Raw genomic sequence first — 15821 nt, 5'->3', positions numbered from 1 at the left:
GCTTGCCCATATGTACAGCAGACTGCTCCAGTCTGTCCCACATCCCATTCAGCTCTCGCTCATGTCAATGGGCATTGAAGCCTAGCTCAACCCAACCAGCCCCACTATCCAGCCCACACACATGCCAGCAGGTGCCACTCTCTGTCTAGCCATGCCTACCCTAGTCCTGGTTCTCATGCTCACCAGTGGGAGTTGTTACCCAAGAGGGAGGTGCCCACTGTTTCCCTACTGGACCCACTCCCACTCCCGGATCTTGCACTCTCCAGGTGATCCTTCAGTTTAACTTGACAAAATTAGCCCCCTATGCCAGCACCTGCCAGCTGATGCTGTGGCAAAGCCCAACCCACCCACACCCACTCTGGCTTGTGCTTGCACCAGAAAGCGCAGTCAATCAAGCCTGGCTTTCCCCTGGTCCAGCTTACATGAGGCCAACAGATGATGTAGCTGTGCCCAGCCTGGTCTGCCCCCATCCCAGCTCTCACACTCACCAGTGGGAGTAATGGTCTAACAGGGGAACCTCATGTGGCCCCCTGCCTGTTTTGCCTTCTCCCCCCTGGTTCCCACATATGCTGGTTGGGTGCTGCGGTCCCTGCCTCGCCTCGGCATTTGCCAGTGGGTGCTGTAGCCTGGCCTGGCCCAGCCCACCCCCAATTCCAGTTCATGCTGTTGAGGGTTACAGCCTAGGCCAACCCATCTGGCCCTCAGACCTGGCCCTCATGTGAACTGCCTTGTGTTGTGGCTTGACCCAGCCTGACCCACACTCCATTCTGGCGCTTAGATTCATCAGCGAGTGATATGAACTGGCCCAGTTTGGTTTGCCCCCAACCTGGGCCAAATGTATGCCAGTGGGTACCATTACCTGACCTGGTCGGGGCTGCTCCTAATCATGGTTCTTGCGCTTACCTGCAGGGACTGTGTTCCAACAGAAGCGTTTCCCCAAGCTCCTCCATCAGAACCTCTCCTAATGCCAGATCTTGCGCCCACCGGTCGGTCCATGGGCCAGCCCTACTAAGTCCAACTCCTGTTCTAGCAGGAATAATGAGCTTTCCTAATTGGCCTTTACCCATTCCAGTTTTTACTGTTGGGTGTTACAGTCTAGCCAAGCCTCTCCACACCCAGACACAGCTCACACCAGGCTCAGCAGGGAAACACACCTGCCCATCCTACACCTACCCTGGTTCGCGAGCACCAGCGTGTGCTGGAGTCTGGCCCAGCCTGGTGCACATCAGATCCAGTCCACTCTTGTGCTAAGGAACACTGCAACCATGTCCAGACCAGACAGTAGCCCCCGCTCTGGCCCTCACACTCACCAGTGGGAGCCACAACCCAGCCAGGGCATCCCCTTAGTTCTCCAACCAGGCCTGTTTCCAGCCACAGATCTTGTGCATGCCAGTGGTTGCTCTGACCCAGCTTGGCATAGCCCCTCCCTGTCTTGGCCTTTGCCTTAGATACTGTACCCTGGTCTGACCCAGCCTGTCCCCAGTCCCAACTCTCACTGGCGGGTGCTGGAACCTGGCCCTGCACAATCTGCTCCCATCCCTGGCTCATGCAAACTGATAGGTGTGACAGCCTAGGCTGGTATGACCTGCACTCCAGCCTGGTTTCTGCACTTGCCACTGAGCTAAGGTTTACTCAGCCTTGCCCGGTCTACCCACTCCCAAAGCCAACTCACACACTTGCCAATGGATAGAGCCCGCTTGCCTAGCCTGCCCGACCCCCAGGCCTGGAGCACATGCTCACCAGCAATAGCTATGACCCCAGAAGGGAGTTTCCCAAGTCCCCCACTTGGCCCACTTTCAGACCCAGATCTCAGTCATGCCAGCACTTGGTAGGCCCTTGCCTGGCATAGCATCCTTTCATCTTGGCCTTTCTGTGGGCTGGTGAATGTTGCAGCCCGCCCCACACACCGTTTTAGGATGCACATGCAGGTGCCGCAGCCTGGACCTGCCCAGACTATTCTTGGATCCAGTACCCATGAGCGTTGGCAAGTTCCATGGTCATACCTAGCTCAGCCCATCACCACCCCAACTCTTTTCTTTTTTAAAAAAATTTATTTATTTTTATTGCAAAGTTAGATATACAAAGAAGAGGAGAGACAGAGAGGAAGATCTTCCATCTGATGGTTTAATTCCCAAGTGACCACAACGGCCAGTGCTGCACCAATCTGAAGCCAGGAACCAGAAACTTCTTCCAGTTCTCCCACACGGGTGTAGGGTCCCAAGGCTTTGGGCCGTCCTCAACTGGTTTTCCAGGCCACAAGCATGGAGCTGGATGGGAAGTGGAGCTGCCAGGATTAGAACAGGCACCCATATGGGATCTTGGAGCGTTCTAGGTGAGGACTTTAGCCGCTAGGCCACTGTGTAGGGTCCACCACACCAACTCTCGAGCTAACCAGCAGGACTTGTATTTTCACAGGGTTGAGCCCACACATCTCCCACAGAATCTACCCTTGGGCCTTGGAAACCCCACAGATTCTACCTTTGGGTTCTCTCACATCCTGGTTGGTGTCATGGCCCTGCCTGATGTGACCTGCCCCTGTTCCGACACTCAGTCAGGTACTGGGATCTAACCCTGCTAGACAGGCCCCCAGCCCTAGCTTTTGTGGGCGGTGGCATGTGGCACTCAACGATATTTCGCACTGACAAACCCATCTGAGGACTCCCACTTGGGCTGGGGCATCAGTCTGGGCATACCTTGCCTTCCCTGCATATGTTTAAAAAGTTAGAATAGGTAAGTATCCTGGCACACTGGTATAGGTAACACAAATGTGGCATGAATGAGGCTGCTGGCTGCTTTTCTCCCTGCATTGTGACACTTGGCTTGGTACAAGGCAACCTAGGAGTTGCCTGCATCTGGGATTACATTTCCTTTCAAATTAATTGCTGTTTCCCCACAGGAGTGTTATTATTTCCTCTGCTTACCACCCTCCAGTTCCTTCTCCCCCTCCAGGCTGGCAGTCGTCATCCTCTGTATTGTCACTTGAGATGGGCACCCCAGTCAGTGTGAAGTGGTATTGCAGTGGGGCATTGATAGGCATTTCTGCAATGCCAGTGGTTTTCCTATGACAGGTGTCCATTGGTATATCTTCTTTGGACATGCATCTATTTGAGTTCTTTGCCCTTTGATAACCAGGTTGTATTGTTGTTGAGTTGCATTTGCCTTTAACCAGCTCTTCCCCCTTGTCCCATGGTCCGCCATTCATTGTGTCAGCTGGGTCTGTGGGGGCCCAAGGTCAGGTGTTGATCAGCCGTACACGAACCCCACCTCGAGGGTTCCCTTGCAGCCTGGACATCAGGTTCACGTTCAAAGTTTTCGTTGGCTTCCCGAGGCACAGGCCCTCCAGGCAGTGCCGTCCCCACTGAGTCCCTCCTGAAGGAACACAGGTCCTCGGGACTTTCAGGAAGAAGGCACCCCGGCAAGGACTCTCGGAGGAGTTTTCCAGAAATTCTTCTCTCCCGAGCACAAGTGATGGACATGCTGGTACGAGTGGGCGCAAGATCATCAGGAAATGAAAGCCTCCAAGAGCCACAGTGCCCAGAAATGGGAGGGCCACAAGGCCAAGACCGTGAGGCCCCCACACTGCAGGGGGCTGCCCAGTTCTCAAAGACCTGTCACCTGCTCCCACCCTTCCCCGTGCAGGCACATCAAACACATACGTGACACCTTCCCCTACTGTCCCCAGGCACTCCGAGTCGCTGGCTCTGGAACCGAAACAGCTTGTAAAATGTGAAGCTGGAACTTGCTGCAATAGCTAACAATGGCTAACCCTCCACCTCCAAGCATCAGGATCCCATGTGGGCACCAGTTCATATCCCGGCTGCTCCAGTTCCCATCCAGTTCCTTGCTTATGGAGGGCGGCCCAAAGCCTTGGGACCCTGCACCCACGTGGGACACTCAGAAGAAGTTCCTGGTTCCTGGTTTTGGATCAGGCTCAGCTCCAGTTGCTGCGCTGATCCAAAGCTAGGAGCCAGGAACTTCTTCCAGGTCTCCCATGTGGGTACAGGGTCCCAAGGCTTTGGGCTGTCCTCCACTGGTTTTCCAAGCCACAAGCAGTTGAGCTGGATGGGAAGTGGAGCTGCCGGGATTACAACTGGCACCCATATGGGATCCCAGGGCATTCAAGGTGAGGACTTTAGTCGCTAGGCCACTGCATCAGGCCCAACTTTTTTGTTTTTTCTTTTAAAGAAAGTGAAGCTGACACCTGCTATTGTGGCATCCCACGTGAACCCAAGCCGGAGTCTGAACTGCTCCACTTCTGATCCAGCTCCCTGCCAATGCGCCTGGGAAAGCAGTGGAGGATGGATCAAGTGCTGGGGTCCCTCCAACCATGTGGCAGACCTGGAGGAGGCTTCGGCTTTTGGTCTGGCCCAGATCTGCCCATTGTGACCATCTGGGCAATGAGCCAGAAGATGCAAGTTTTTCTTTTTCTTTCTTTCTTTCTTTTTTTTTCCAATGCCGACTATATTTCAAGTTGTCACAGCGGGGTATTGGGAAAACTTTTCAATTAGCAATAATCGCGCCTTGCATAAACCTCATTGCCTACGATACTGCCACTGCACAAAGCTAGATTGAAGTTTTTCTAACTTTGCCCTTCTAGTAAATAAATTCTCAAAAAGTTTTTTGTTTCATTTACATCTTCTGGTCAGACTATGTGAATCCCAAACACTGTGTGTGCTGTGGGGACACAGACTTGGTGAGTGCTGCAAGGAGCCTGCAGCCTCATCCCCAGATCCCTGCCCGTTGCCTGGAAAACCTTCCCTCCCCGCCCCGTCCCACCCCACAGCAGTGTCCACGCTTCGGAGGAGGACCCGGGCTGTTTGTAACGTGTCCCGCGACTCTGCACGCCACCGGGGCTTCCTCGCGCCTAAACCTAGGGCGCCTTCTGCCTTTTTCTTTTTTTCTTTTTTCGGTCACCTATGTCACCCTGGAGAGACAGGCCGTCTACACCGCTTCCCGCCACCGGGATTATCCGATCACCAGGGCTGAGTCACAGCCCTTGGATGAAGGTGATCCACGGACTCGCTTTTCACCGCCCCGAAAATGACAGGCACCGGCCATTTGGGCTTCCCGGTCAAGGTCGGCGACCCCCGGGCAGTCAGTCAGCCGGGGCCATTCAGGCCGGCGCGCGGTCCCTCCGCCTGGCCCCGCCCCGTCCGGCCTGGCTCCGCCCCGTCCGGTCCCGCCCGCTGCGCCGGGCCCCGCCCACCCATCCGCTTCCGGCCCCGCCGCACCCCGGCCGGCCTCGCCCTATCCACGCCCCGCCCTGCCTGGCCCCGCCCTACCTGGCTCCGCCCCGTCCGGCCCCGCCCGCTGCGCCGGGCCCCGCCCACCCATCCGCTTCCGGCCCCGCCGCACCCCGGCTGGCCTCGCCCTATCCACGCCCCGTCCAGCCTGGCCCCGCCCTGCCGCGCCTGGCCCCGCCTCACCCCATCTGGCCCCGCCCCACCGCACCAGGCCCCCCGGGCGGAACCGAAAGCGTCCGGAACTGCGCTCGAAGTCGCCCGCCCGGACTCTGAATGCCGGAGCTCCCGGCGTCCACGAGAACGACGCTGTTTCTCTGTGGACTTCCGGGCGCACGCTGCTCGGCCGCCGTCCGACCGGAATTCTCCGGCGTGCACGGCCTCTGAGCTGTCGGGGCGATCTGCGCTGCCGCAGCCATGGGGATCCTGGAGAAGATCTCGGAGATCGAGAAGGAGATAGCCCGGACGCAGAAGAACAAGGGTGAGGGTCCATCCCCTCGGTCGCGGGGTCTTGCGTTCCGGCCGCCGCCTCAGTTTTCCTGTCTGTAAAATGGGGGTAACAGCTCCCAACGGGACAGCAGGAGCGGAAAGCAGTGCCCGGGACTGAGTGAAGGCCGCCCAACCCCAACCTACGCTGCAGAAGTCGGGATCCTTGCTGGACCAGGTGCCCCACAAAGGGGCATGCCTGCTTGGGAGCCACAGTCCCAGGGACAGGGTCGATTCCAGTCCCTGAGCCGGCGAGGTCCCTGTTCTCCCGGGTTGTGCTGGGAAGGGGGAGCGTGCAAGGCCGGGGTGGACCCCGAGCGCCCCCACACATGTGCCATGATGCACACTCAGTGTGCCCCTTCTTAGCTGCTGGCCCAGCACCAGACACAGCGGTGAGCATTGGGCATCCCAGGTACAGGAGCAGGATGGGACTTAGAGAGAAAAGGGTGTTGGAATGAAGCATGGTGGCCCCAGGAGTATGGGGTCGGACTTGAGTGGGGGTGCTCCTGGAGGGGCCTTGCAGCAAGGGGCATTGCTTTGGCAGAGGCGTGGGGTCGAGTGAACCTGGTGCCTCCCAGGAGAGCAAGAACAGCGTGGATCGGAAGGGACGCCAGGCCAGGCCCCAGGTCAGTCGTGCAAGGCCCGGCTCACGTCTTCCCGTGGCCCCATTTGGGCTTCAAAGCTCTGCCCACGTCCCCTGCCCTGCCGGGGGCTTTGACCTGGTAGTGGCCAAGGAGGCATAGGCATGCCAGCCAGCACTGAGTGGATTCGGGTGATGGAGCAGGGTTGGGGCCCAAAGAGACCCGCTCCTCCCCTGGGCAGGGGTATCTGAGATGAGGTCTGAATGAGAAGGGGGAACCAGCCCGCTCTGGGGCTGCAGGACCAGCAGGTACTAGTAGCCTGAGTTGGGAGTAAACTGGGTGTGTGGGAGAGTCTGGAGGGGCAGAGGGGAGCAGGAGGGACGAGGGAGAAGGGATGCCAGCTGTGTCACTGCGTCCCTGCTGGGGCGCTTCAGCGGGGGAGAGAGTGCTGCTGGCTGCTGTTGGCCGGTCAGCTGGGAGGCTGAAGGAGGGGGGTGGCAGGCAGCACTGCCCCTGAGCTGGAGGTACAGCTGGCAGCCCCACCTCCCACCCTCTCACAGGATCTAGGTCCAGCCCCTGCTGGGAAACCTCACGAGGCCCACACACAGGAAGGGTAGCCGGCTGGCACGCAGCTGTGCCCCCCCGGGGCTGCTGTCAGACCTGCAGGAACCTCCAGCTGGCTGACCTGGCCTCCAGGCCCTGCAGCCCCAGGAATGGGTGCCTGAGCTGTCTGGCGCCTTTTTTCAAAGTGAAATAGCTTCCTCCCTGCGAGGAAGAGCTGGCTTTGCAGAGGCCAGGTTATAAGACACAGTTCCACGGTGCGGAGGCAGGGGAGGGGGCAGTGACAGGAAGACAGGACAGTGCTGGGTCAGGAGCACAGTGGACCAGGGCCAGGGACAGGTGGGTCGCAATAGACAGCAGCGGGGTCCTGAGGGTGCATGGTGCTCCACCCCAACCCCGGTGCCCTGCAAGTCCGCCACCAAGGGGACACACGCAGGCAGTGCAGCGCCCTAATAGTATCATACAGGAGCAGAGTGTAGCCTGTGGGCGTGGACAGGGCTGGGCTCCAGGCCCAGGTTCTCCTCTTCCAGTGTCCTCCCCTACCCCTCTTCAGGAGCAGAGAACACCCCTGGGGTGTCCTGGGGTCCTCCAGGGACCTGTGCCCCTCAGAGAACTCCACATGGGGGTGGGGTGTCAACAGGAAGTGAGTGAATGGAGAAGCCAGGATCGGCTCCACTTCCCGGCTCCCCTAGCCAGGGACGCAGCTATGCCTGCTGGCCCTGGTGTGTGGCACGCTCCCCCCTCCACTGCCCGCCCCAGGCTGGCCTTCCAGGGCTTGGGACCCCTGACCATCCCTCGCTGTCTGCCTCACCTCCCATAGCCACCGAGTACCACCTGGGCCTGCTGAAGGCGAAGCTCGCCAAATACCGGGCACAGCTCCTGGAACCCTCCAAATCGGCCTCGTCCAAAGGAGAGGGCTTCGATGTTATGAAGTCAGGGGATGCCCGCGTGGCTCTCATCGGATTCCCCTCTGTGGGTAAGGTCAGTGCAAGGCGGTGCGGCCTCGGGGCAGGGGGACAGGAGGGCGGGGTTCTCCCATCCTCCAACCACAGGGTGCTTCCTTGTCCCCCCATCCTTGTCTGCCCTTACCACCCTGCCACAGAAATCTGTGAACACAGATGGGGGCTCGCAGGCTCCTGGGGAAGCTGCGCCCACAAGTGGCTGCCTTAGCTTGCCTAGCATTGTCTGGGGACATTGCAAGTATACCCAGGTTTTTTTTTTTTTTTTCTTAATTATTTATTTGAACGAGAGAGAGAGAGAACAATCTTCCATTTGCTGGTTTGCTACCCAAATGGCCAAAACAGTTAGGACTGTGCCAGGCAAAATCAGGAGGCAGGAGCTTGTGTCTCCTGTGTGGGTGCACGGACTCAACTACTTGGACCATCCTCCACTGCTTTACCAGGCGCATTAGCAGGAAGTGGATCGGAAGTGGAGTAGCCAGGACTTGAACCAATGCCTATGTGCGATGCTGGCATTGCCCAACAGTACCAGCTCCAGTTTGCCCATTTTTAAAATGATATCTGAGAGTGACAAAGATAGAAGCTGAGAGAGAGAGAGAGAGCTGTCTGCCTGCCTTCCAGATGCCCGCAGCAGCTGAGGCTGGGCCAGGAAAGCCAGGAGCCAGAAGTCCAGCCAGATCTCCATGGCTGGCTGACTTCTGACGTGATGGCTGCGGCTGGCCTGGAGCATGATCAGATCCAGGCCAAACCCGAGGAGCCAGGGCTCCCAGGACAGGCAGAGGGAATATGAGAGAAACGGCCATTTCCTAACGCCTGCTAGCCTGGGAGGGGGCTTGCTGCTGACCTCCCCTCCAGCTATGGACGGAGGTAGTCAGAGAGGGAGGGAGTGTGTCAGAGGGAGTGTGTCAGAGGGAGTGTGTCAGAGAGAGAGGGAGTGTGTCAGAGAAGCAGAGGTGTGGCAGGGTTCTGGTGAGCCTGCTTGTTGTAGGGCCCTGCCCAGTGGTGTGCCACAGCGCTGTGTGTGAAGCTGACCCGAGCTGTGCCCAGGCTGGCTGGGGAGCCTGTCCCATGGCTTGGCCGTCCTGTCTGCCTGCCAGCCAGTTTTCTCTTCCCTTGGGCTTTTTATTTCTGGGCTGGGTACCCGATTCCCTGACCTGGCTGGCATGGGAAGGGGGGTTAGGGTGAACTGGCGGTCTTCTTGTCTAGGCTTCTGCTGACTTGGGTGGGCAGGAGGCCTGGCAGCGTCAGCCCCACCTCCCTTCACCTCCCAGTTCAGAGGGTGGTACCACCTGGCACTGTACCTTCTGGGTGTGGATTCTGTGGGTGCCAAAGGGCCAGCAAGGGGCTGTATGGGGTGAGTGTCGGGCCCTGATACTGTGGGGTAACTTCTAGAAGCGAGGCCCGTATCTGCCCACGTCAGGTGGCCAGCCTTTCCCTGGCAGGTTCAAGGCCCTGGTAGGCAGCAGTTGTTCTTGTTCACATCCCCGCCCCCTGCCCTGGGCTCCCAGGAAGCAGGCATGCTCCTCAGGCAACTACCCCTGTCCCCCCAGTCCACCTTTCTCAGCCTCATGACCTCCACAGCCAGCGAAGCCGCCTCCTACGAGTTCACCACGCTCACCTGCATCCCGGGGGTCATTGAAGTAAGTGCTGGGCTGGCCCAGGGGGCAGCAGTGTCTGCATGGGGGCATGGGTGGCCCTGCCCGGGGGCAGCAGCTCCAGAGGAGCGTGGCTGGGCCTGGGCTCCTCGCTGGTGCCGGGCATCAGGCCAGCGCCAGGCAGTCGTGTCCCCGAGCCCCACCTCCACTCTGGGGGCCTACAGTGCCCAGTCCTCCCAGCCGCCTCACCCTTCTTTTGCCTCCCAGTACAAGGGCGCCAACATCCAGCTCCTGGACCTGCCTGGGATTATCGAGGGCGCGGCACAAGGTGGGTGCTGGGGACTGCCAGAGAGGGGCAGGGCCAGCTGTCATTGAGTACTGAGGTGGCATGGCTGTGATGGGGAGTCCCTGGACCCTGGTTCTGTTGGTTCATTTTCCAGAAAGGACAAGCTATTGTTCAAATGCTGGCACCGTGCTGGCTTGGTAGTCTTGGGAGGGGGTTCAGTATTTCTAGTTGTAAAATGGGCATGATGCAGTCAAGCACGCAGCAGTCCAAAGCCAGGAACTTCTCCTGGGTCTCCCACGCAGGTGCAGGGTCTCAAGGCTTTGGGTGGTCCTCTGCTGCTTTCCCAAGCCTTAAGCAGGGTGCTCGATGGGAAATGGAGCAGCCAGGGCATCTTTGAGGACTGAGATGTGGATGAAGCGCTCAGCCTGCCCCTCAGCAGGGTCAGCACCACGTTATTTCAGTTCCAGTGGTGGTGTGGGATTTCCTCCTGCCTTGAGTTTCTGAGGACAGCAGCGCGGGAATGAAGGGAAATGCCAGGGACATGTGCAGCAGACAGCGTGCCGGGCTGGGAGTCGGAGGCGTCCCACGGGGCCTGGGTGTGAACCTCTCCTTCCGTGCAGGGAAAGGCCGCGGCCGGCAGGTGATCGCCGTGGCGCGCACGGCGGATGTTGTCATCATGATGCTAGACGCCACCAAAGGAGAGGTGCAGAGGTTCGCGGGGAGGGCCCGGGGGCCGACTCCCGAGTCCGGGAGCATGCTTGCTTGCAGTGGGTGCTTGGGCCTGGCACACACGAGCACGGTGGCGAGACCATCTGCATCTCAGTGTGGCCCAGCCTAGATGTTCAGGGCTCATGTCCAGCCCATGTGCCCAGGGCATCTTGGGATGGGGATGGAGGGAGAGAGAGGGAGAGAAGTGTGACCTGGCCCTGACTCCTGCCCACAGAGGCCCAGGTGCCCCAGCCCCCGCCCCAGTGGTGGAAGTGTGTTGGTCGCCACTGCTGGAGGCACTGCCCTAGCCCCCTCACGGGGGCCTGGGCTGCTGGGGTCAGCCTGTTAGACCCTGCTGCACCTGCTGCTGCTTGGGCGGGGCCGAGGCACAGGGGTCCCCGCCTTGGGCAGCCAGGAGCTTCCTGCAGGGCCAGCCGCTGAGCGCTCGTGGGGTTCTGCCTAGGAACCTGCTGGAGAAGGAGCTGGAGTCCGTGGGCATCCGCCTCAACAAGCACAAGCCCAACATCTACTTCAAGGTCAGCCTTGGCTCATGCCGCATAGGGGCCCGGGTCCCCCACTACTGTGCTCACACCTGCCTCAGCTACCCTCCTGGCCCGGGCCCCCCACTGCTGTGCTCACACCTGCCTCAGCTGCCCTCCTGGCCTGCTCTCTCCTCAGCCCAAGAAAGGTGGTGGCATCTCCTTCAACTCCACGGTCACGCTGACCCAGTGTTCAGAAAAGCTGGTGCAGCTCATCCTGCATGAATACAGTATCCTTCCCTTCCTGTGGGACGGGCAGAGCGGGGCGCAGTGGAGCGTGCCCCAGCTCGTGCGGGGGTGGCCCGCCCAAAGCCAGAGACCTCTGGCTGCATGCTCCAGTGGGTCCCCCGAGCTGTCCCTGAGAAAGCAACCACACTGTGGGGAAAGGTGAGGTGGCATTGGGGCCTCCTGGGTCACAAGAAACGGGTACATACTATGTGATGGGGCTCCAGACGGGCACCCCTGCTCAGCGTGGGAAATGGAACATTAGCAGGAGGTGGGACTCAACATAGGGAAGCCCCTACCCTGCACATGGGGGCACTCAGGCACCTGGCCCCCCGAGGGGGGCACATGGGTCCACTGGCACTGATATTGCCTTTATCCGAGCCCCTCAGAGATCTTCAATGCGGAAGTGCTCTTCCGAGAGGACTGCTCCCCTGATGAATTCATTGATGTGATCGTGGGCAACCGGGTGTACATGCCTTGCTTGTATGTAAGTGGCACTGCCCACCCCCATGTGTAGGCACCAGTGTGCGTCTTGGAAAGCCAGGCTGCAGGTCCCCAGCGCCCAGTGCCCTTCCTCACTGGCAGAAGGTGGGAGGTGCAGGAGGGAGGATGGCATAGGTCGTCTCGCTGTGCCTCTTTGGTCCACGAGCTGAGGGCAGGTGTGGGACCGTTGGGGCCTTCGCCCTGTCCCCTTGCAGCTCGCTCTCCCCAGTGGCCACCTCTGCCTTCCTCCATCGCAGGTGTATAACAAAATCGACCAGATCTCCATGGAAGAGGTGGACCGCCTGGCCCGCAAGCCGAACAGTGTGGTCATCAGGTGAGCTGCTGGCTCCTTTCCCTGCGTCTGTTCCTGGCAGGCAGGTGGGCAGCAGTGGGCGATTGGCCTGGGGTCCAGCTGTGCTGGAAGGGGCACCCTTGCACAGCAGGGGGCAATGTGACATGCCACTGGCCTGCCCCGGCTCTGACTTGGCGCGGCCAGGGTTAAGTGACGTGCTGGACTCTGATTAGCAAGCTAGGGACTCCTCTTTGAGTGGTGGACTCTTCCTATCCTCGCCCGTGTCCCATAGGCCCCAGCAGCGCCGGCCCTGCCACCTGTGCCCATCTCGGGATCAGCTGGCAGGTGCTGCCAATCCATTCCTTGCCACCCCCACCCCCCCACCATGCTCTGTTTCCCGTGCTCCCCTCTGCCAGCTCCCTGACTCAGGCCGGCCCTGTGCGGCCTGCCCCTGCCATGCCTGCTTTACAGGGAGGTCTGGAGGGGATGGGGGCGAGGCCCTGCCCCCAAGCAGGGGGCCTGTAGCCCAGGCGGCCTCCACAGCTCCCTCACCCTGCTAAGGCCCTGTTACACTCATGGCAGGGGTCAGTGTATCACGGGGCTGGGGGACTCTCCGGGAATAGCCGGGGCTGCCCTGAGCTTCTTGCCTCTGCTGGAACCCCTGCTGGGCTGCCCTGGGTCCCACGGAGAGTCCGTCCTCACCCCTTCACAGACTCCCCAGTCACAGACAGCTTGCATCGGCCACAGGTGCAGTGGGCCCTTCAGCTGGGCTGGCCTACAGGAAGGAGCTGTGTGGGGTGCGACCATGGTTGGTGAGCCGGCAGAGTGACAGGCCACCGCCTGCCAGCCAGGGAGCTGTTCTCTCTGGCCCGGGAGGCCGAGGGGGCCTTTGCCTGACAGGCTGCCCGCTCCTTGCAGCTGTGGGATGAAGCTCAACCTGGACTACCTGCTCGAGATGCTGTGGGAGGCCCTGGCCCTGACCTGCATCTACACCAAGAAGCGAGGACGTAAGTCAGATCGGGCGCCGGCGCCGCCAGTGGTGTGCAGCCCCACAACTCCACCAGTGCTGGGGCCAGTCATGGCTCAGCAGGTCTCCAAGCCAGGCCCTGCCCACCACCCAGCCCTTGGCTGTTCCTCTCTCTGGTGGCAAGCCCTGGTTGGGGCACACATCCTCACCTACCTCGGGCACTTGGCCTGAACCCTGACCTTGTATCTGGACTCTAGGAGCTTGCTGCCTCTGCAGGCCTCTGCAGGCCTGATGGCCCGGGGCCCCGTCCTGGTGCCTCCTCGGGCGTGGCTAAGAGCATGGCAGGTGGGGAGCCTGGGTTGAAGTCAGGGTCCTTGAAGATGGCCTCAAAGGCCATGCTGGTGCTGTGCTAAGCAGCTGCAGGCAGAATTGGTTCAATGGCTTGGAGACTTGGGATGGGGGACATGAGACCACAGGGCGGTTCCCCTGTGTGGTTAACACTGCCCCTCCCTGCAGAGAGGCCCGACTTCTCCGATGCCATCATCCTGCGGAAGGGGGCCTCCGTGGAGCACGTGGTAAGTGGGTGGGACTGGTCCCAGCAGGAGTGAGACCTTGGCCCACTGCAGTGTGGGGTGTGCCTGCCAGCACCCTGGGCAGGGCTCAGGACCACCACTGCTGCTGGCTGTCAGGAGGGTCGCACTGATCACAGCTCCGGCACTTGGGTGGCACCAGAGGACGGACAGTGACAGGTTCTACCTAGCCTGTGCCCAGTGGGCTTGGTTGTGAGTGCCTCTTGCCCTCTCAGCGTGGGCTCACTGAGCAGCTCACTGGGCAGGGAGCCGTGGGGTCCACCAGAACTGGAGGTACTGACTGGGTCAGCGCAGGACAGATGGGGTGCACGCGGGGAGGGATCAGTGTAGACAGGGGTGCCTGCCACCTGTGAGGGTTGAAGTGAGTGAGGCAGCGCCCTCTTGTGGTTCCACTGCATCTTTGGTCTTGCAGGTTTTGTGGCGCTGTCAGCTGTTTGGGAGGGTGCATGCTTGTCCCTGGCACGAATCTCCCTTCTCCCAGGCTGGGACATCCTTGGTCACCTCAGACCCCGGAGTTCGCTGGCCTCCCATTTAGACTTGGGCGGTTTGTGACTGGGCTGCAGCGTGTGGTCCCCCTGGGGCCAGTGAGAGCTGAGGGCACAGGCATACCTGCTGGCAGGCAGAGGGACATGGGGTCATCTGAGGGCAACCTTGGCTATAGCTAGGACCGTGACTCCAGGCCACAACTGGGCCTCTTGGAAAGCCATACTGTCCCCTTGGGAATAAGCCTGCCAGGGTCTTGATCAGCCTAGGTAAGCCTGGCCAGGAGCAGGGTCTGCCTAACTACTCGCTCCCGTGACCGGGAGCCACACACAGGCCCAGCCTGTGGGTGGTCCTAGTCCGGGCGCTGGGGTGTCAGCGTGCCTGCCGTGGGGCTCCTGCTGCTGTGGCCTGGGGTGCTGCTGTGGCCTGGGGCGCGGGGCTGAAGCCTCACATTCCTGTGTGACTCCCCGCAGTGCCACCGTATCCACCGGTCGCTCGCCAGCCAGTTCAAGTACGCCCTGGTGTGGGTGAGTCTGTGCAGAAGGTGGGGGGCAGTGGGAGCGGTGGGGGCTCGGACCCAGTACAGCCCTGGAGGGGTCATCCTCTCTGCATGCTGCTGCCTGGACTTGTTGGGGCGGCTGGTGTCAGGACCCCATTCCTCCGCCATGCCCAACTTACTCCTGCTGAAGTTCTCTCAGCCTTAGCCTTGGCTGGCCTGGCTGCTGAGGGGGTCCCTCTGCCCACCCCCATCAGGGCACCAGCACCAAGTACAGCCCGCAGCGGGTGGGCCTCTCACACACCGTGGAACACGAGGACGTCATCCAGATTGTGAAAAAGTAGCTGCACCTGCCAGGCCCCGCCCCCGGGCCTGCCAGACACAGCAAAGCCCATCACGGGGTGGGCTCCCTTGGGTCTCCGCGCTGTCCGGGAGCTGCTCAAGTAGGCAGGTGGGGCAGAGGGGGCAGGGTTGGGGCTCCGAGTTTCCCAGGAGACCAGTCCTCCTGGCATTCCGAGTTGGCAGTCGGGGCTGTACCCTCAGGCCAACCTGCTGCCAGCCAGGGCTTAGAACCAATGGCAGACTCAGCACAAGGCGGGGGCATGGGCCTGCCTGGGTCACTGGGGGTGGTGGCTACTGTTTGGGGCCCTGGCCCTGTGAAGAGCCCACTCAAGACGGGCCCCCCACCCCAACCCTGCACGACCCGAGTGGGATCCTCAAGTGCCTCCCTCTGCTCCTGGCAGGGCAGCCCTGCCCAGCACATAACCCCAGGGGCCCCGCCCAGCCAAGTGGCCGCTGCCCAAGTCTGGGTCCCGTGTTTTTCTCTCAGCACCCCAACCCCTCAGCTGTCCTTCCTGAAATAAAAGATGGAAAGCGGTTCCTGTTCATACTGAGGGCGACTCATGAGTATGTCAGATTGGGGTGCACCTGGCCATCGTGGAGGGCATGTGGCCGGGCCTCCTATGGACCACGGTAGCCGAGGTGGTGGCCTCCTCCAGTGGCCCACCAGATCATGATGCTGGTGAACCCCCCCTGTAGGAGCAAGATGGGGTCGGGGGAGGGACTGCGGGTGCGTACACGGGCTCTGCCTCTCCTTGGTGACCCCGCAGCCTGGGCTGAGGCCTCTGCAAGGCAGGGACTTCCTGGGGGAGGAGAGCCTTGGGGCGAGGCTGGATCGGGTTCTGTGGGGTTGCCAGGAGGCACAGGGAGCTCCCTGGGCCAGCTCTGCAGGCTGTTCCCATCTCAGCTGTCAGTCGTGCGCTCCTGGCCAGAGACAAAACGAAAATAATAGACCTCATGAAATATGCATGGCACCCCAGGCGGCCAGCGT

At 60.6% G+C, this 15821-nt stretch overlaps 1 protein-coding gene and 1 pseudogene across 2 annotated transcripts; one reads left to right on the top strand and one right to left on the bottom strand.

Annotated features, from left to right (window-relative positions):
* Nucleotides 1–4440: 4440 nt before the first annotated feature.
* LOC121152471 lies at nucleotides 4441–4565 on the bottom strand (annotated as a pseudogene).
* A 984-nt stretch (nucleotides 4566–5549) lies between these two features.
* On the top strand, nucleotides 5550–15384 carry DRG2 (developmentally regulated GTP binding protein 2). Of its 2 annotated transcripts, none has more exons than XM_040974513.1 (13): nucleotides 5550–5721; nucleotides 7689–7849; nucleotides 9378–9467; nucleotides 9690–9750; nucleotides 10329–10419; nucleotides 10880–10952; nucleotides 11095–11185; nucleotides 11570–11667; nucleotides 11921–11997; nucleotides 12874–12962; nucleotides 13439–13497; nucleotides 14469–14506; nucleotides 14749–15384. In XM_040974513.1, exons 1-13 carry the CDS (start codon nucleotides 5658–5660, stop codon nucleotides 14825–14827), a joined length of 1071 nt encoding a protein of 356 aa, XP_040830447.1. In that variant the 5' UTR covers nucleotides 5550–5657; the 3' UTR covers nucleotides 14828–15384. The 2 variants fall into 2 exon arrangements, with proteins under 2 accessions (XP_040830447.1, XP_040830446.1); XM_040974512.1 differs by having other exon boundaries at nucleotides 14469–14522.
* Nucleotides 15385–15821: the final 437 nt, after the last annotated feature.

This window comes from Ochotona curzoniae, unplaced genomic scaffold (genome assembly GCF_017591425.1).
Source record: "Ochotona curzoniae isolate NIBS_2020 unplaced genomic scaffold, NIBS_Ocur_1.0 contig_2456, whole genome shotgun sequence".
NCBI lineage: Eukaryota > Metazoa > Chordata > Mammalia > Lagomorpha > Ochotonidae > Ochotona > Ochotona curzoniae.
Note: the sequence above shows the minus strand (reverse complement) of the source record. Positions and strands in the feature narration are given on the sequence as shown.

What these genes read in the sequence shown, in the direction of transcription:
- DRG2 (XM_040974512.1), top strand. Translation starts at nt 5,658, where the DNA reads ATGGGGATCCTGGAGAAGATCTCGGAGATCGAGAAGGAGATAGCCCGG. An exon ending in CTACACCAAGAAGCGAGGAC is followed by an intron (nt 12,963 to 13,438) that starts GTAAGTCAGATC and finishes CCCTCCCTGCAG; the next exon opens with AGAGGCCCGACTTCTCCGAT. An exon ending in TCAAGTACGCCCTGGTGTGG is followed by an intron (nt 14,523 to 14,748) that starts GTGAGTCTGTGC and finishes CACCCCCATCAG; the next exon opens with GGCACCAGCACCAAGTACAG.